Here is a 20828-nt window from a genome sequence, read left to right on the forward strand (position 1 = left end):
ATGTGACAATTTATTTATAAAAAGCCATTCTCATGCAGTTATACATCTATTTTGATGATCTGTATCTAATGATCAACCCAAGCAGTTAACATTGAAATGTTAAAATTATTCCCTGTGTTATTTTTCAGTATAATTAATGGTTCTGAGTCACAACTCTCATTCTTGTTTTCTTTCTCTCTGAGAGGGTTTTAAATGCTTACATATACATAAAATGCAGTATATATTTTTATCTTCCCTGGAGCCAATTTGACTGTTAGGACTGATTTTTATAAAGAGGTGATCTGATTCTTTTTTTTTTTTTTTTTTTTGAGATGGAATCTCGCTCTGTCACCGAGGCTGGAGTGCAGTGTCACGATCTCAGCTCACTGCACCCTCCGACTCCCAGGTTCAGGCAATTCTCTTGCCTCAGCCTTCCAAGTAGCTGGGACTACAGGTGCACCCCACTACGCCCAGCTAAGTTTTGTATTTTTAGTAGAGACGGGGTTTCGCCCTCCATGTCTCGAACTCCTGACCTCAGGTGATCACCCACCTCAGCCTTCCAAAGTGCTGGAATTATAGGTGTGAGCCACTGCTCCTGGCCTGAAGTCTTCTGAAAAGTTTTTATATCTGCCCCCAAGGCAGGAGCTTAGGTGGGGCAAAATCCCTAGGTCAAGGTGTTGAGAGAACTCTATGGGAGTGTTGGGACCATTGCTAACCGTGCGATCCTTGGTTATTACTTGTGTACGTAGGAGTGTTTTGACAATTCCTGGGTATAAATAAGAGAGCGAGAATTAGTGGATAGTTAGTATCTTTGAAAATCAGCACAGTGCTTTAATAGAAATGCATGAGGGAAGTAGGGACTACTGGTGGGATAACGTTCTCTTCCAGGGTTTCCGTCCCATTTCACTTGTTTTCACATTCTGTTTTTGAATTGAACTGAATTGACCTGGCTACCCAAGTATCTGAGTGAACAGCTTGTAGGAAAAAAAGAGAAAATAAGCAGTTCAGACAAGTCCCTATTATTGGTGTTGATATAGTAGTTATTCATTTGATGTTTTGTTGTTGCTACTGTTATTATCATTTTACTTTTTATTGAAGAATGAGTATAGAAAAGTTAAGATACAAACGTACAGCTCAGATAATTATCTCAAACAAATAATCACCTTCCATACCTTAATAGGGGAAATGTAAAATTATTGCAACCACTTTGAAAAACAGCTTGGCAGTTGCTCAGAAAGTTAAACAGAGGTGGGGCGTGATGGCTCACACCTGTAATCCCAGTACTTTGGGAGGCTGAGGCGGGCGGATCACTTGAGGCCAGGAGTTTGAGACTAGTCTGGCCTACATGGCAAAACCCTGTCTCTACTAAAAATACAATTAGCCGGGTGTGGTGGCACATGCCTCTAATCCCAGCTACTTGGGAGGCGGAAGCATGAGAATGACTTGAGCCTAGGAGTCAGAGGTTGTGGTGAGCCAAGATAGCACCACGGCACTCCAGCCTGGGTGACAAAGTGAGACTTTTGTCTCCAATAAAATAAGTAAAATAAAGTTAAACAGAGTTACCATGTGATCCAGTAATTCCAGTTCTAGGTGTATACTTAACAGAATTTATCTACACAAAAACATAGAAAAGTGTTCATAGCAGCATGATTCATAATTGCTAAAAAATGGAAACAACCCAGATGGCCATCATCTGAATGGATACAGAATACGGTATGTCTATACAATGGAATGGAGCCATAAAAAAGAATGAAGCATTGGTACATGTTAGAACATGGATGGTCCATGAAACATGCTAAGTGAAAGAAGCCAGTCACAAAAGACCACATAGTCATATGATTCCATTTAAATGTCCCAAATAGCAAATCCGTAGAGATAGAAAACAAATCAGTGGGTGCCAGGGGCTGAGTGGGTCTGGGATAGTATGGTGAGTGACTACTGATGGGTATGGGATTTCTTTTTGAGGGGAGAAAATATTTTGGAATTCAAGAATTAGATACTGATGATGTGAATATACTTAAAACCACTGAATTTCAGACTTTAAAAGGGTGACTTTATGATATGTAAATTATATTTCAATAAAGCTGTTAAAACCAAACAACATCCAATATAGACAGTGTCCCAGAAGACCCTTCATCACTCTCCCAATCAGTGCCCCAGGTTATTCTTGGGGGAAGAATAGCAGCTGTTGCTACTGCTACTGCTCCTGTTTACCTCTCAGAAGGAGCCATTATTTTAGACTAGGCATGAAGCTTTATGTTCTTAACACTTGCCAAGGCACAGCAGGGAACTTTTTGTAAAACCCCATTTTAAACAGATGCTTCTTTGTAATTCCATGGTGTCAAGTGTGACCTACCTTTGGCAGCAGTATTATTTCTTGCCTTTCAAATCAGGTAGCTATGTACTCTTGATTTGCTTTTTTTTTTATAGAAAGAATCTGGACCTTAAAGTTTTAAAAGAATTTTTTAAAGTGCCATATATATATATTCAGAGCTGCCCTGCCGCCCTCCCCTGCTTCCCACCCCGAGATAGGGGTTGTTAATGCCATCCTTTAGATGAACCACATAGCATTAATAGTTCTTTTATTCTACATATAATTTCTTATCTTAAATTAAAAAAAAAAAACTATCCCCAAATGTTTATATGCTTTTAAATATTTCAGACAAGATTGGGTGCATTCAGGATGATATGGCTGTAGACAAACATTTCAAACCCAAAATAAGGTCAGTGTTGATTTTTTGCTTTTCAGTGATGTCTTGGCATTGCCCATTTTCAAGCAGGAAGATTCCAGCCTTCCATTGGATGGTGAAACAGAGCACCCACCCTTTCAGTATGTGATGTGTGCCGCAACGTCGCCAGCAGTAAAACTGCATGATGAAACGCTTACTTATTTGAACCAAGGTTAGTGTGGTTATGTCACATTTGACATGTAAGAATTTACAGAAATACAAAATAATATTTTGGCATTGTAGCCTAGATTATTGGTAATAATTAAAAATCAGGTTCTTTTTCTTAAATTTTACAACTTAATGAAAATTGTAGGAATTTTACTGTGAGCAGCTGAAGTACAGTTTGTGTAAACTGATTTGCATTAAAGAGGGTCTGAGGAGGAAGATTTATTACAGGATTTTTAAGACATAATCTAAAGGACTAGCAAGTAGGAAAGGAAGTCAGTTATTTTTAGGGACAGTGATTTCAATATGGAACTTGAGAATGAATCAGAAGTCCAGCTAGCAAGGAACCTGGATTTTGAACATGAAGCAGTTCTGTGCTGAAAATAGACTTAAGCTGCACAAGGATGGAGTCTGTGGCTAAATAAACATCAAATTTTATCCCCTATATCTTGTTTGTAGTTTATGTCAGAGTGTTACATTTCAGTGATATGAAAGGGATGGTGGGGAAGGAGGGAAAATAGAGATGTGGGGGTAGTTTACCTTTTTTTTTTTTTGAGACTGAGTTTTGCTCTATCGCCCAGGCTGGAGTGCAGTGGCGCGATCTCGGCACACTGTAACCTCCGCCTCCCAGGTTAAAGCAATTCTCGTGCCTCAGCCTCCCAAGTAGCTGGGATTAGAGGCACACACCATCACACCCAGCTAATTTTGTATAATTTTAGTAGACAGGGTTTCACCATGTTGGCCAGGCTAGTCTCAGACTCCTGACCTTAGGTGATCCGCCTGCCTCGGCATCCCAAAGTGCTGGGATTACAGGCGTGAGCCATTGCACCCGGCCGAGTTTATCTTTGGAAAGAGGAGAGTTTGCCCTTTGCAGTTGGGCACAGGCTGATGTGACTTACCCCTGTAAACAAAAGTATTTTGAATGCAGGAATTAATTTGTTGGATACATATACTGAAAGCAGGTTGAATTCTGATTTTAAACAATTTTTTGAACATTTTTACTGTTATGCTCATTGTAGAAAAACTGGGAAATATGTGAAAGGATAATGCCAAAAATTGACTAACATTTTTGGTCTGTTTCTTGAATGTATATACATTTTCTTTCAAAAAATTAGAATTATAGATCTGTTCACTTAAGAGTATATAGTGTTTATTTTTCTGTCATTAAATAGAATTTTTACTCGAAGTTTTGGAAAGAGCAATAGATTTTAGACTTTTACATGTGATTAATCTGAAATGTGGAAGAATAACTTATTTCTACCTTTTCATTTGATATATAAGTTTAGAATCTATAAAGTTTTACCTTCAGGTAGTCCTGTCTCTGGCACTTGGGACAATTCCCTGTTTGTTTTTATATTTAGTGTTTGGATAGGCAATCACTTATTTGAGACTTAAGTTTTATATTTGAAAGAACCTTAAGAACTTATTTGGTAATCTGTTTTAGACATAAAAATAACAGAAGAAACAATGTAGGGGCAAGGATATTCACTGTAACTTTATTTCTAAAGTTAAAAAAGGAAATAACCTGAATTTTCCTTACTTGTGGAATAGTCGATTAAGTTCTGTGATATACATACCATGGAATGAATTAGTACACATACACACCCTGTTTAAAGCAACATGTAGGATGTGCATTTATTGGCCTGGGGGAATGCCCATAATTTATCATCGTTGTTCTTAAACCAGATAAAGATATTTCATATAGATAAAAGTCATAATCCACCATCTGTAGTAGTGATATAGTAGACTGACACTAATTGATACTGTGCATCTAGCATTGTATTAAATACATGTGTTAACCTTATTCAGTTCTCACAGTAACTCTAGGAGAGGTTTATTCATTTATAGATTAAACTTAGAGCAGTTAATTACCTTGCTCAGTGTCAATTTGGAAAGCTTAGGTTTTAACAAAATTTTTTTGAAGTATTACAGTAATGTGCACAAATCTTAATGAATTTTTACATATATATTCCCTTGAAACTACTACCTATTTCCATCTTTTCCAGTACTCCAGCAGGCTCCCTTGTGCCTCTTTCTCAGGTGATACCTCACTTGAATATAATCAATATAAGGGCAGGTGATTTTCTTGTACTTTATTCTGCTTACTGCAGTATTAATGTTGAATATTTTCTTGGTTCTGGAATTCTGTTAATTTATTTCTTGATTTTTCCTAGTCTTTTCAGAAAAAAGGTAGAAAGCTGAACTGTATATGTAGACATGTTTAAAACAACATACATTTTAGTAATTTTTAAAAATATGGGCCAGGCATGATGGCTCACGCCTGTAATCCTAGCACTTTGGGAGGCCAAGGTGGGCGGATCCATGAGGTCAGGAGATCAAGACCATCCTGGCCAACATGGTGAAACCCCATCTCTACTAGAAATACAAAAATTAGCCAGGCACGGTGGCACACACCTGTAGTCCCAGCTACTCAGGAGGCCGAGGCAGGAGAATCACTTGAACCTGAGGTTGAGGTTGCAGTGAGCCAAGATCACACCACTGCACTCCAGTCTGGGCGACAGAGCGAGACTCTGTCTCAAAAAAAAAAAAATTTTTTTTGAGTAATTTTAAAGGAATTGTACTTTTATGTACCCTTTTAAAAGAAATTATAGTACCTTTCAAAATAATACTTATATGAGTATCATATATAATAGTGTGTTGTGCTTTGCACAGACTGTATCTTAGCATTTATCATCTTGACAAAAAGTTTTAAACCCAAAATTTTCCATGAATCCTTAAACAAGTTTTTAATTTTCTATAAATGTATATTTTCTTTCTTCCCTTCCTTTTCTTTTTCTGCTCCCTTTCTCCCCCCACTCCTCTCCCTCCCCCTCCCCCTTACTTCTCCCTCTCTTTTTGGTCTTGCTCTGTCACCCAGACTGGAGTGTAGTGGTACAATCATGACTTATTGCAGCCTTGACCTCCCAGGCTAAAGTGATCCACCCACCCTAGCCTCCTGAGTAGCTGGGACTACAGGCACAGGACACCATGCCTGGCAAATTTAAAAAAAAAATTTTGTAGAGATGGGGGATCTCACTATTCATTGCCCACACTAATCTCCAACTCCTGGGCTCAAATGATCTTCCTGCCTTGGCCTCCCAAAGTGCTGGGATTACAGGCGTGAACCACTGAACCTGGCCTTTTTTTCTTCCTTCCTCCCTCCTCCCTTCTTTCCTTTTCCTTTTATTGGTTGTTTTTAGAGACAGGATCTTGCTATGTTGCCCAGGCTGTTTTTGAACTCCTGGGCTCAAGCAGTCCTCCTGCCTCAGGCCTTCTGAGTAGCTGGGATGTAGTCCTTAAAGGTATATTTTTCTAATGAGAGGATTCATAGCTTTTTCTAGATTTGGACAAGGATTGGACCAGACTGAGACATTTCTGAGTATCTTTCACCCTACCTCTTTGTCTACTGAATAATAGAAGCTTGCTAATTTAAAGTAATAAGACAAAGATCCAGACTAGCAAAGTATCTTCAGCTCACTAGATTCGCTTTTCTTTTTCTTTTTAATTTTATTATTTATTTATTTTTTGAGACAGGGTCTCACTCTGTCTCTTAGGCTGGAGTGCAACGATGCAGTCTTGCTCACTGCAACCTCTGCCACCCAGGCTCAAGGGATTCTCCTGCCTCAGTCTCTGGAGTACCTAGGACTATAGGCAGACGCCACCATGTGTGGCTAAATTTTGTATTCTTAGTAGAGATGGGGTTTTACCATGTTGGTCAGGCTCGAATTCCTGGCTTCAAGTGATCCACCCACCTTGGCCTCTCAAAGTGCTGGGATTACAGGTGTGAACCACCACGCCCAGCCGAAATGGTCATTCTTGATGAAGAATATTTGCCACTATGTAATGCTGTAAAGAAAATAAAAATCAAATTTGGTATAGTCTTCACTTTGTCAGTAGAAATTGGAGCAAGTTTTCCTAGTTGTATTGATGTCTTAGTGTCATTTTTTGAGTTCTTTTTGAACGTCAGTGGGACTGAGTTTAAAAACTTATTTGTGTTTAAGGCTGGGTGCGGTGGCGCATGCTTGTAATCCCAGCACTTTGGGAGGCCGAGGCGGGCAGATTGGCCAATGTGGTGAAACCATCTCTACTGAAAATACAAAAGTAGCTGAGCATGGTGGCGCACGCCTGTAGTCCCAGCTACTCGGGAGGCTGAGGCAGGAGAATCACTTGAACCTGGGAGGTGGAGGTTGCAGTGAGCCAAGATTGCACCACTGCACTCCAGTCCCCCGCCCCCGCCCCCCCGCAAAAAAAAAAAAAGCAACCTGTATTTGTGTTTCCTTGGTTATGCCTGAATAAGAAGAGGAGTTGAGTCCCTGACTCTGGAGTAAAAACTGTAGTCCCAACATGGAGCCACCAGAGGGTGGAGTACACATAGCTTGCTTTCCCTTTGGACAGGGATCTGGCTGGAATAGGCTGCCTTTTGTCTTAACAGCTGGGGGCTGAGCCTTTGATGCTTCCACACCTGAATGTGAGTGAGACTTCTGATCTTACCCCCTTGCTGACTTGCTACTGCTGGATCAGCCCCTAACTCTTCAAATGAAAAGAATTTCTCCTTGTTACTCCCCAAATACATTTTCATTTGGAGACCAAATTCTACTTGGAGAATACTCTGCTATGAATGTTAATTAACACACCTGTAATCCCAGCATTTTTGGGAGTCCGAAGAGGGTGGATCATCTGAGGTTGGGAGTTCGATACCAGCCTCGCCAACATGGTGAAACCCCATCTCTACTAAAAATACAAAAATTAGGCTGGGCACGGTGGTTCATACCTGTAAACCCAGCACTTTGGGAGGCAGAGGCGGGTGGATCACGAGGTTGAGAGATCAAGATCATCCTAGCCAACATGGTGAAACCCTATCTCTACTAAAAATACAAAAATTAGCTGGGTGTACTAGCACGTGCCTGTAGTCCCAGCTACTCAGGAGGCTGAGGCAGGAGAACCGTTTGAACCCAGGAGGCGGAGGTTGCAGTGAGCCGAGATTGTGCCACTGCACTCCAGCCTGATGGCAGTGTGAGACTCCGTCTCCAAAAAAAAAAAAAGCCAGTATGGTGGCACACACCTGTAATCCCAGCTACTTGGGAGGCTGAGGCATGAGAATCGCTTGAATTTGGGAGAGGGAGGTTGCAGTGAGCCCAGATTGCACCACTGTACTCCAGCCTGGGCAATAGAGTGAGACTCTGTCTCAAAGAAGAAAAAAGAATGTTAATAAACTACAGATATAAGGCCCTAGAAACAGCATGTTTATTGGATTAAGAATTCCGTTAAATATTTCAGAAAGTTCTTTTTGCTTAGTTTCATTTTTCACAACAGTAGATTTCCTCCTGGTTAGTTTCAGTTCATGTTACTAAAGTTTCATGATAGGAATAGGACTTTACAAATAAGGTTTCTAAAGCATTGAACTTAGGAAAGTGGGGGCTGTCACATCTTGGGCTCCATGTTGCCCTGGAGTCCCATTTGATGAAGCTAGACTAGAGTATGTGTCTTCAAAGGTGGGTGGGGACATGAATCACAACAGTTATGTTTTTCAACTCTGGCAGAATTTTTGCATTTCTGAGCCAAAAATGGAACAAAAAATAAAACATGAAAAGTAAATTGAGAAAATAAAGCTAAAAATAGGACTAGCATCTCATAGAATATTACTATTGGACTATATTTATATTTCATTAATACTGGATCCTTCTTTATATTTCAGTTACAACCTAGACTGTTGTTTCAGGAAGCCGTGATATTAAAATAATTATGGATTGGGGGACAAATTAGGAAATTTCTAAAAGTCTGGTTGTTCTCTCAATGGATATTACCATTGAAGAATATAATAGTTTCCAATAGGGAAACCACTTTAAGCATAGCAAGTGTTATAGAGCCTTTTTTTTCTTCTGGTTTTTTTTTTTTTTTTTTTGAGATGGAGTCTCCCTCTCGTTGCCCAGGCTGGAGTGCAATGGCGCGATCTCGGCTCACCGCAACCTCCACCTCACAGGTTCAAGCGATTCTCTTGCCTCAGCCTCTGGAGTAGCTGGCATTACAGGTGCCTGCCACCACGCCCAGCTAATTTTTGCATTTTTAGTAGAGACGGGGTTTCACTGTGTTGGCCAGGCTGGTCTCAAACTCCTGACTTCGTGATCCACCCACCTCAGCCTCCCAAAGTGCTGGGATTACAAGCGTGAGCCACTGCGCCCAGCCTAATTTTGTATTTTTAGTAGAGACGGGGTTTCACCATGTTGGTCACGCTGGTCTTGAACTCCTGACCTCAAGTAATCTGCCTGCCCTGGCCTCCCAAAGTGCTAGGATTACAGGTGTGAGCCACTCCACTTGGCCAACTCTTGATTTTTCTGCCTCACGTCAGCTCCTGGCTGTCTTTGAAGTCAGGAAATGGTGACTCTTCTTCAATTCCTTGATCAAAAATCAGGAATAATCCTCAAGTCTTCTTTCTGTTACACTTTACATCTAATACAGCAGAAAACAGGGATTTATACTGATCTGATAGGTGAAAAATGATTTCAGTGTGGTTTTAATTTGCATTTCTCTAATGGAAGTTGAGTGTCTTTCAATATGTTTAAGAACTGTTGGCATTTCCTTCTTTTGTGAACCCACATGTCCATTTCATTTGCTCATTTTTTTCCTCTAGGGATACTGGACATTTGTTAGCAATTTTTTTTTTTTTTTTTTTTTTTTTTTTGGAGACAGAGTTTCGTTCTTGTTGCCCGGGCTGGAGTGCAGCAGTGCAATCTCAGCTTACTGCAACCTCTGCCTCCCAGGTTCAAGCGATTCTCCTGCCTCAGCTTCCCAAGTAGCTGGGATTACAGGCATGCACCACCATGCCCAACTAATTTTTGTATTTTTAGTAGAGATGAGGTTTCTCCATGTTGGTCAGGCTGGTCTCGAACTCCCAACCTCAGGTGATCTGCCTGCCTCGGGCTCCCAAAGTGCCGGGATTACAGGCGTGAGCCACTGCACCCAGCCCATTTGTTCAAAATTTTATAGGAGCTCTGTATGTATTGGGGAGATTAGCCCTTTATGTATAATGCCACTTGCAAATATTCCCTCTGTTACACATTTTTCTTTTGTCTTGACCAATCAGAATCCCTGAGTCAAAGGGTATAGTATTTAATTTGTTGACAGGTGGAGCCACACACTGCCTTTTAAAAAGACTTTTTAGTTTATATTCTGTACATTATTCAAGGTTATTTCTCCCCCACACTTGCCCACTTGATTTTTAGTTAAATACTTCTTTGTTTGTTTTTGAGATGGAGTCTCGCTCCGTCGCTGAGGTTGGAGTGCAGTGGCGTGATCTCAGCTCACTACAACCTCCGTCTCCTGGGTTCAAACAATTCTCCTGCCTCAGCCTCCCGAGTAGCTGGGACTACAGGTGCGTGCCACCACACCTGGCTAATTTTTCGTGTTTTTAGTGGAGATGGGATTTCACCATGTTAGCCAGGATGATCTCTATCTCCTGACCTCATGGTCCGCCTGCCTCAGCCTCCCAAAGTGCTGGGATTACAGGCGTGAGCCACCGGGCCCAGCCTAATTAAATACTTCTTATGGCCGGGTGCGGTGGCTCATGCCTGTAATCCCAGCACTTTGGGAGGCTGAGGCGGGTGGATCACCTGAGGTCAGGAGTTCAAGACCTGCCTGGCCAACATGGCAAAACCCTGTCTCTACTAAAAAATAATATAAAAATTAGCTGGGCGTGGTGGCGGGCACCTGTAATCCCAGTTACTCAGGAGTCCAAGGCAGGGAGAATTGCTTGAACCTGGGAGGTGGAGGTTGCAGTGAGCCGAGATTGCGCCACTGCATTCCAGCCTGGGCGACAGAGTGAAGCTCCCTGTCAAAATAAATAAATAAATAAAAATTAATATTTCTTATTGATCTGATAATCAGCATAAACCTTTTGTTGATTTTTATTTCCTAAATCCTTGTGAGGTTGAGTGTAATTTTAAACATAAATGGTGTATTTTTCAAAAGTTTATATTCTTCGTTTTGAAAATTATTTCTTACTGTTTTCAGAATATAGATCCATTGTAAATATAGTGCATATATCTTCTTCCAATCTGTGTCTTAGTTTAACTTTTTAAAAATGTTTCTTGCCATACAGGTGTTTTTTAGTGTTTCTCTGTTGAATGAATGTAAGCAACTTTTCTTTGTAACAGACTATATATATGCCGTTTTCCTTCACCAGCCTTGGAGTGATATAGTTGTATTTTGATAACCCCTTGTTGAATTTTGACCCTATAATCTAGAATCCTTTGTATATTTTTCTGTAAGCCCCCTGGGAGTATGGACAAGGTGTTGGTAGTTACAAAGATTCTCAATTTCATGTGATATTATAAGCATTCTTTAATTTTTACTGATTTTCTGCATGCCAAATTATACTATCACTTTTATTATTTAATAACAGATAATCCAGAAATCATTTTTTGTGGGTTTGGAGTACATTATTAATTGTTTTACAGCAGCATTTTCCTAATTATCTAGATTGATGTATGAATATCTGTGTTTTCTAATAAACACTAAAAGGGGAAACAACCCAAATATCCGTCAGCTGATGAATGGATAAACAAAATTTGGTATGGTCTTAACACAATGGAATAGTATTAGGCAATAAAAAGGAATGAATATTATTTGGCAATAAAAAGGACTGATATATACTACATATGGGTGAACCTTGAAAACATTATGCTGAGTTTAAAGAGCAAGGCACAAATACCCACATATTGTATGATTCTGTTTATGAAAGTATCCAGAGTGGGCAAATTGTAGAGACAGAAAGTGGATTGGTGATCTCTAGCAGTTGGCCAGGTGGGGGAGGGATGGGAAGTGACTAATAGAGGTTTCTTCTTAGGATGATGCGAATGTTCTAAAACTGGTAGTGGTGATGGTTGCACAACTCTGACTATACTGAAAACCAATGAATTACACACTTTTTAAAAATGTGAATTTTATGGTATGTAAACTATATCTCAGAAAAGCTGTTACAAAAATTAGTCTTAGGTAATGCAAGCATAATAAAAATTTAGTGTAAGAGAGTGGCAGATGAAGATAAATTGACAGAGAAACTCTTGTCTCCTGTAATAATGTAAGAACAGAAGGTTGGTGTGATTTTCAGGGAAGAGAAGGATCAACCTGAATTTGCTTCCGTAGCAAATTAACAAACTATCATTGTGTAATATATGTTCTGAGAATTTGAATTATGTTAAGCAAAGTAATGTTCTTTATACATGTTCTTTATTAGGATTGTTTTTTATACACAATTTCTTTAAATAGGTCAGTCATATGAAATTCGGATGCTGGATAATCGGAAAATGGGTGATATGCCTGAGATCAGTGGAAAATTAGTAAAGGTAAGGACAGTTCATTTTAATTCCCAATGGATATTGCTGTGATTGAATGAGTTTTTGTTTTAAAAAAAATTAATTTCACTTCAATAATTGTTGTATTACAACTTTTTAACTTTATGAGCTATATTTTGTTTATTCACCTGTAAAATGGGAATTATAGCAGTTATTGGGTAGAGTAATTTTGAAAGACCCTTGGAAATCAAGGAGCAATAGAAAAGTTAATTGTAGTTATGGGGTAAAAAACTCATCACCACAACAAAAACCTATAAGCCTCTCTAAAAGTAAAAGATAATATGGGGAAGAATGTCAATGTTGGCATAAAAATTTAAAAAATCCTTTACCTTGTAAAGTTTCATTTAAAAAATAGAAATCTCTGTTCACCCTACTCATGTATCTGAATGAAGAAGTCAGTCATCCTAGGTATAGGAGGCATAGCTGTTTTCCAGCTAACCTGTTCTTTTAGGATGTATCTTCAGAACCATCCCTGCCCCCTGGCCCCTCCTAGCCTGTATCCATCATACATCATGGCTGTTTATAAATTCCATAGCATTACAGGGCAGGGTTAATGAAAGAATCTTAATTGGGGAAAGTTAAAACCTCATGTGGCTAAGTGTTAGCAAGAGACAAGTTCTCTTGATCCTTCCATCTTCCTACAGAGTGGCATGTCAGGGCCCAGGTGCTGCTGGGCCCTCAGTGTGGAGGGGCATTCTATTGGAAAGACCCTGCCCTCTGTGGATCTGCCTTTTTAGTGGGTAAGCATGGGAAGGGCAGCCTTGTGGTGGGAATTGGATTCAGGCAGTCTAAAGTTGGTGTGTTAACTAATTTGGCATGTCTGGGAAAGCCAGCTGCCCAGTACCTGGAGGGCACCTGGAATGTTACTTAGGGATCAAATGATAGGTTACCAAAGGTGCTTTGGAACTTCTTGAATGTGCAGAATATATTCAGCAATGTGCTTTCTCTGATTGTTCTGTTTTCGTCTTTTTTTGTCCTGGTTTTTTTTTGTTAATGTATCAGTGTAAAAGGGTTGGAAAGTTGTTTTAAAAAGGTTGGAAAGTTGTAAACCCCATAATAAAATTTAGTAGGATTTGATGGGCCCTATATTGAGGTCTTTAAAACTGGATCCAAAAATGTTAGAACAATTTTTTTAACCTTTCATTATGGTAAAATTTGAACATACCCAGAAGTAAAGAGAATGGTACAATGAATCCACATATATCCATCATATGGTGGTATATAATAAATATATCTGGTATATATCATGAGTTCTCATAAGTTCTCCTGCCAACTTCAACATTCTCCACAATTTGCCAGACTTGTTTCATCTGTTCCCCCTTGTGCTTTTTTTGTGTATGCTGGATTATAGAATTTACTAATTTGTAATTTTAACTCAGTTCTTCATTCATGACCATTCAGTGTTCTGAGGAAAATATAACAAACTTTGACATCCAGACCAAATGCCAAAATTCAGTGTCCATCAAGGCATTGAAGAAAATCAATTCTGAAGCAATTGTCTTTGTCATTTATCAGTGGAGACAAGCTGGCTTTCCAGGGCAGTTCCCTGAATAGGTGGTAGGATTTAGAAATAATTAGTCTGATAGATGATACCTAATGTTTAAAATATTTTGGCAAGCTGGTTAAAATACCTGTTAGATTAACTTGGGATGGCAGGGTAAAGTTGTATGACTGCTTTAAGTTCACCTTCCTTGTATTTACTTCCAAATTAAAACATGTAAAAACATTTAATGTACAAAATTAATGCAAGCAAATAAATTAAGGGAAAAATGACACCTCATTATGACATAATGAACTATTGTTAGTAGTAAAACCATTAACTTATAAATGCACAGTGAATGTTTTGCTGACATTAGTATATTCCACCTAGACAAGGTTACTTATTCTGAAGGCATCAGTATCTAAATATTTAGCCCACTGATTGAAGAGGGGTAATTTTTAAAGCATTTTACATTGGCTTCATCGTCTGTTTGATAAGCCAGCTGTGTGATTTTTGGTGGATGTGCCAGGCATCCAGTTATATTCTGTAAGCTTGTCTGGGATTAAGAGCTACTGTCTGCTACTACCAAAGACTGCAGGATGAATTTCTTGGAAATTACATCTTTTTTTTAGCTAGAGAATCCCTAAAATATGCTTCAAATTTCTAGAGTTTTATTTACTGGCCCTAGGATCTTCGACTATACTACTTAAATTTGGGAGGGAACCTTGGGGATTGAGTGATAGGTTTGCGAAGGTGCTTTGGAACTTCTTGAATGTGCGGAACATATTTAGCAATGTGCTTTCTCTGATTGTTCTGTTTTCGTCTTTTTTTGTCCTGTTTTTTTCTTTTAGTCTTATTGTTAGGGCCCCATCACATGTTGCTAGTTCTGAAAATGCAGTCAATCTCCTTTTAGGGAGAACTTTCAGATAATGAGATTTTCTCCCTGTTTCATGTAAGAAGTTCCTTTCCTCTCTCCCGCCCTCCTCCCTCTCTTTCTTTCCCTTCCTCCCTTCCTCTTCATTCCTTTCTTTTTTCCTTTCTGTTCTTTTTTGGGTAGGGTTTTCTGGTAGAAACTGGAAAACCTGCTAGACAAATTGTAAAAGAGCTATATAATGCTAGAATTTTTCTTATATATCTTGTAATTTCCTAACTTTGGTCCTCCTTTTATCTTCTTTAGTATTTTAGTCTGACCTTCTAGAATGGGGCTTAGTAAAGCTCTGAAGTCTAATACCTGTATTCTAATACTGTTTTCATCTGAATATGTGTATTTAGTATGGTTCTTACTGAATATGGAACAATTAGAATTGTGATATTTTCTGTGCTGTACTTTTCTGGAGACGAGCTGTTTAGCAAATGTGAACCACTGGCATTGGTGTCTTAGGGGCCACCACTAGCCTATGCACCATCACTATGAGAGTTTTGCTCTGGTCAGGTGATGGTGTGAAGTGGGTGCTGGGTAATTGCTTGGACAGGCCCTGAAGGTGTGGGTGCAGGTGAGGAAGATGGGAATAAAGCAGCCACTGAGCCCTATAAATTTCTCCCACATGGTACTCTTTAACTATCTCAAAGAAAAAAATTGCTACTTTTAATTGGCTGCTGGGATTACAGGCATGAGCCCCACCGCACCTGGCCTAAGTTCTCTTTTTCAAGGCAGTGGGCAGTGTGTTGGATTTTTGTTTTTTGCCAGTTCTTTTTTTTAAAAACTCAATTTTTTTTTTTTTTTTTTGAGATGGAGTCTCGCTCTGTCACCCAGGCTGGAGTGCAGTGGTGCGAACTCGGCTCACTGCAAGCTCTGCCTCCCGGGTTCACACCATTCTTCTGCCTCTGCCTCCCAAGTAGCTGGTACTACAGGCGCCCACCACCATGCCTGGCTAATTTTTTGTATTTTTAGTAGAGATGGGGTTTCACCGTGTTAGCCAGAATGGTCCCAATCTCCTGACTTCGTGATCCGCCTGCCTCAGCCTCCCAAAGTGCTGGGATTACAGGTGTGAGCCACCACGCCCAGCCAAAAAAACTCAATTGTTAACTGTTATTTTAAATTAAAGTTTTACCATTGTGCCTGGGTTTCTCTGTCTCCATCTTTTCATTTTTAATAACTCCTGTGTGCATCTGGTATTTTCTTTATAGGAATGTAATTCTTGCTCATTAGTTTTAGTGGGAAGAACCTTAATTTTGAATTGCAATAGCAAATTATTTTATAAAATCAATACCTAAGTTACCATTCTATTTATAATTTTAATTTTTGAGTTATAATTCTTTGCACCAAATAATTGTACCATAATCCAGGTATCCAAGGGCAAAAGAGTTCACTTACAGAATGTTTAAAACAATCTAGTTGTGTAGGTTCTACTGCTACAGGTTAACACATAAAAAGTAGAAATGGTCCTGCATTTTAGCTGGAGCAGTTTAAAAGTACTCATTTTCCTCACTTATTCCACAGAGCATCATAAGGGTTGTATTCCATGACAGACGGCTACAATACACAGAGCATCAGCAACTTGAAGGATGGAAGTGGAATCGCCCAGGAGACAGACTTCTTGATTTAGGTATAGACAGTGATCAAAAGACCATGGAGATGAGGGCATTGTAGCTATGGCCAGTAATGTGTTGTGTTGGCATCATGAATTACTTGTGTGGGGAAAGTTTTGGTGTTTGTGGATTTTGTGTCTTTTTTTTTTAATTTTTTTTTGAGACAGAGCCTTGCTCTCTCGCCCAGGATAAAGTGCAGTGGCACAGTCTTGGCTCACTGCAACCTCTACCTCCCGTCTTCAAGTGATTTTCCTGCCTTAGCCTCCTGAGTAGCTGGGATTGCAGGCGCTCGCCACCATGCCTGTCTAGGATCTTGTGTCTTGAGAGTTGTTTTCTATATATACATACACACACACATACATATATATGTATGTATGTATACATTTTTTTCTTTTTATTTTTTCCCCATCCTTGTATTATAAAGAACCGAGAGAGTTGTTTTATAGTTAAAACGTCAAGTAGCTTTTTGGTGCTGAACTAATGTGAACCCGGAATTTTATGATTTTGAAACCATTTAATTGTAAACCATCTATCTTTTTTTTTTTTTTTTTTTGAGACGGAGTTTTGCTCTGTCGCCCAGGCTGGAGTGCAGTGGCGCAATCTTGGCTCACTGCAACCTCCGCCTCCCGGGTTCAAGCGATTCTTGTGCCTCAGCCTTTTGAATAGCTGGGACTACAGGCATGTGCCAATGTGTCTGGCTAATTTTTGTATTTTTAGTAGAGACAGGGTTTCACCATGTTGGCCAGGCTGGTCTCAAACTCCTGACCTCAGGTTATATGCCTGCCTTGGCCTCCCAAAGTGCTGGGATTACGTGAGCCACCGCGCTCAGCCTTATCATATTCTTAAAAAAAAAATGAAATACAAACCATGGTAGGGGAAACTATGATACTCATTTAGGGTGGGTTTTGATGTTGAAGAAGTTGATCATGGAGACCACTGAAGGACAGAGTTCAAAGCAGTTACAGTTATTTCATTAGAACATAATATAGTAAGTTGTAAGTTTTTAAGTTATTTAAAGTGGATGAGTTTTTATGTAACTTCTTTTTAAAACATAGATATTCCAATGTCTGTGGGAATAATTGACACAAGGACGAATCCAAGCCAGTTAAATGCGGTTGAATTTCTGTGGGACCCAGCAAAACGCACCTCTGCTTTCATTCAGGTTTGGATTTTTACATTATTAGAAGCTTATTAACCTAGTTATTTAGGTCATGGTAGGATTGAATTTTTGATACAGTATCATTTCCTTTAAATGTCTATTTATAAACTATGTTGTAGTGTCTTTCTATATACATAGTTAGGTTTAATCTAGTTAAGTTCATCCTATTTTAAACTAACATATATGAAGACATTCTATGATATGTAAAGTATTATTCAAATGTTATTTTTACCACTAGTAGTCCCAATAATGAAAATGTCTATTTTTCATGAGATGTATTTCTCTTGAACAAAAGCTGCTATTTAAAAGGATATGATTGAAAAAAGGTTGAGGTTTTAAAATTCCTTCTAGCATTATTTTAAAAACATTCTAATACTGAAAAATTCAAACCTCTACAAATAGGATAATAATGATGACTAATTGTCCATGTAACCATCACCTGGCTTTAGCAGTTTTGAGTAGTTTCCGCCCCCTTTTAGTTATTGTTGGAGCACTTTTTTTTTTTTTTTTTTTTTTTTTTTGAGATGGAGTTTCATTCTGTCACCCAGGCTGGAGTACAGTGGCATGATCTCGGCTCACTGCAATCCCCGCCTCCCAGATTCGAGCTCTTCTCATCTCTCAGCCTCCCGAGTAGCTGGGATTACAGGTGTGCACCACAGTGCCTGGCTGCTTTTTGTATTTTTAGTAGAGATGGGGGTTTCACCATGTTGGCCAGACTGGCCTTGAGCTCCTGACCTCAAGTGATCCACCTTCCTTGTCCTCCTAAAGTGCTGGGATTACAGGTGTGAGCCACCATGCCCAGCCTGTTAGAGTACTTTAAAGCAAGTTTCAGACATACCATTTCATCCATAAATATCATGTCTCTAAGAGATGAGTTTTAAAAAGTAACTATAATATCATTATTCTGTGTTTTAAAAAAATAGTAATTCTAATACCCAGAATGTTCAAATTTGTATGTGGTGGAATTTAAACTACCAGGTAGGTAATATATAGAAAAGGAAAACCACTTACTTGCTGACCAGCCTTCATAAGCTATGCTTTGCATGAACTGTAAAAAATCATTTGTATTTTGCATTTTGGTATTCTACCAATATTATTCTCCATAAGTTAATCCCTGGGGGCATGGTTTATATCCATCGAATATTGATGTAAACTCATACTGTTGGTGTTTGTCTATAAGGCAACTAGTTATGTAGTAGATCAAAGTGATACAAGACCTGGCTTTACATATCAGGTTGTGTTGTCATATTGCAGAGATCAGTTTTAATAGTGAGTCATTAGAAGAGGGGGATGTGCAGCAGTCAGAAATGACCAAGGTCTTGCTGTTAACTCTGTGTGAAACTCTAAGGCTGTTATCCAGGGTGGTTATTAGGAGACAGGGCAGGAGTGGTGGAAGATAAGTATTGCCCTCTGGATCCTGAATGACCAAAGAGTTTAGATGGATACAGAATAGGGTGGGTAGTGGGTTTTCTGGACTGTAAAATTTCCCCAGGCAAAGTATCACAAACTGGTATCGGTAGGAACGGCAGTAAGATGGTTGGCTGGGTAGAGCAGGGGTAATGGCAGTAGAGGGCAAACAACAGAAGCTCTAAACAATGAGGTGAAGATTGCTGTGGATTGAACCGGGCTTAGTACCCTGGGTCTGAGATTAGCAGACAGTCCAAGGTAGAGGTGGGCAGTATACATAGGAAGCTACTGTAGTGTTGTACCCCTGATTGGAGCCAAGTCCTGCATTAGAGGAGAGGCATTGTGATGGGCAAGAGCTCAGAAAGTCTGGAGAGGCTCAGTTGGATTTGTGAAAGGGAAGCCATATCTTAAAAACAATTAGGTTCGTAGATAATTTGGCTAATACGTGTGATGAGTTCATTTTAAAGGATCTTGAATTTATAGTGGTGTCAGGTCACTCAAGAGGGAACAAAATCGAAAAATAACCAGTGGAAGGTCTTTGAATCCATTTCATCCTGAATCGTTTTATAGGTACACTGCATTAGCACAGAATTTACTCCACGGAAGCACGGAGGTGAAAAGGGAGTGCCCTTTAGGATCCAGGTTGACACCTTTAAGCAGAATGAAAATGGAGAATACACAGATCATCTACACTCAGCTAGCTGCCAAATCAAAGTTTTTAAGGTAAGACAGAGAACCTGGGTTTTCCATAATTAAGGCTCAGTTTTGCCTGTAAAGCTGTATGTCTGCAGCCTGATGGATGAAATAGTATCCTTTGTTTTTAAGCCTAAAGGTGCAGACAGGAAACAAAAAACTGACCGAGAGAAGATGGAGAAGAGAACAGCTCATGAAAAAGAAAAGTATCAGCCGTCCTATGATACCACAATCCTCACAGAGGTAATGTAATACAGCATTTGGTTTTGGAAGAGAAGCAAAGGTTGCATATTAGTCTATTTCTAAGATGAGTTTTGCTACAAAAGGGTTGGGGAAGATTGGGTGGCAGTTTGACATGTTATTCTCTGTGAAATTTCTGGGGAAAATATTTAAATTTGGGGATTTTGATAGACTGTTTCCTGGGTGGGATCTTAAATGAAGATGCTGAAATCCCAATGAGGTCTTAGAAACAGACCTTAAAAACTTTGAAGTTGGCAAGAGACTTAAGTTGGGGCCTAGAAAGTCCAATTTTTGTCACTGCTGGGGTTTTGCATTTTTTTTTAACTTTGAATCCTGTTAGTCATGCATTTGTTTAATTGGACTGAAGAGACATGAAACAGGGTGTTAGATCTTTCTTTGTATAATGAAAAGACATTGATCCCAATCTTTGGTGTTTGTCCAGATGAGGCTTGAGCCTATAATTGAAGATGCAGTTGAACATGAGCAGAAAAAGTCCAGCAAGCGGACTTTGCCAGCAGACTACGGTGATTCTCTGGCAAAGCGAGGCAGTGTAAGGGACTTCTGCTTCTCTTTTCATTGTGCAAGAAACCTTGTGCAGTGTTAGATATAGGACCAACTTCCACCACAAAGTAAAGCCAAAATTGTTTTTGATGTCCATGTCTTGATTCAATTTGCTTTTGTTTAGACTTCCTGCTTCTGTTTGTTCCTCACTGAGGAAAATTTCCTAAATCTAACACTTTAAAACAAAGCAAAAAACAATGTTGACCATATTGGGTGGTTTTGGAGGGAAGAAAAGACACTCAGAGATATGTATTCCCTCCCTGACTCCTTCCCTTCCTCCTTCCCTCCCTCTCTCTCCTTCACACACACACCTCCTTCAAGAGCACTGAAATGAATTGAAAATACTTTCTTTAGTAAATTAGCTATTATTTTTGTGTAACTGAAAAGGGTCTTGCTTTCTCATGTGTATACTTGATAAGAAAATTTTGTGGACAGTTAGATGATGGCAGCAAGCTTGACATTAACACGTGCAGTTCTTTGTCACATTTTTCTGCATGTAGTATAAAAATGTGTGTCTGTCTATGCTTCTAAGAGCC

General features: G+C 39.3%; 2 protein-coding genes and 1 non-coding gene across 6 annotated transcripts in view; 1 reads left to right on the forward strand and 2 right to left on the reverse strand.

Annotated features, from left to right (window-relative positions):
- UBP1 (upstream binding protein 1) overlaps window positions 1-20828 on the forward strand; it is a 52649-nt gene that overhangs the window by 12128 nt on the left and 19693 nt on the right. For 3 of the 4 annotated variants that reach the window (XR_008523804.2, XR_008523805.2, XM_002813974.4), the window contains exons 2-8: window positions 2729-2880; window positions 12138-12214; window positions 16144-16249; window positions 17288-17394; window positions 19369-19521; window positions 19624-19734; window positions 20174-20281. Coding sequence is in view for 2 of the 4 variants with exons in the window: in XM_002813974.4 (XP_002814020.1) it covers window positions 2729-2880; window positions 12138-12214; window positions 16144-16249; window positions 17288-17394; window positions 19369-19521; window positions 19624-19734; window positions 20174-20281 (814 nt within the window). In the remaining 2 variants the exon portion in view is untranslated. The remainder of the gene's footprint in view (window positions 1-2728; window positions 2881-12137; window positions 12215-16143; window positions 16250-17287; window positions 17395-19368; window positions 19522-19623; window positions 19735-20173; window positions 20282-20828) is intronic. The other variant, XM_003776290.3, reaches the window with a different exon arrangement.
- Window positions 5750-20828, reverse strand: part of FBXL2 (F-box and leucine rich repeat protein 2) — a 146375-nt gene continuing 131296 nt past the window's right edge. Inside the window, exon 16 of the transcript XR_002914316.3 lies at window positions 5750-6719. The gene's annotated coding sequence lies outside the window, so the exon portion shown is untranslated. The remainder of the gene's footprint in view (window positions 6720-20828) is intronic.
- On the reverse strand, window positions 14758-14819 carry LOC112132873 (U7 small nuclear RNA). Its single transcript, XR_002914578.1, has one exon. It is a non-coding gene; the product is annotated as a U7 small nuclear RNA (small nuclear RNA).

This window comes from Pongo abelii, chromosome 2 (assembly GCF_028885655.2).
Source record: "Pongo abelii isolate AG06213 chromosome 2, NHGRI_mPonAbe1-v2.0_pri, whole genome shotgun sequence".
Taxonomy (NCBI): domain Eukaryota; kingdom Metazoa; phylum Chordata; class Mammalia; order Primates; family Hominidae; genus Pongo; species Pongo abelii.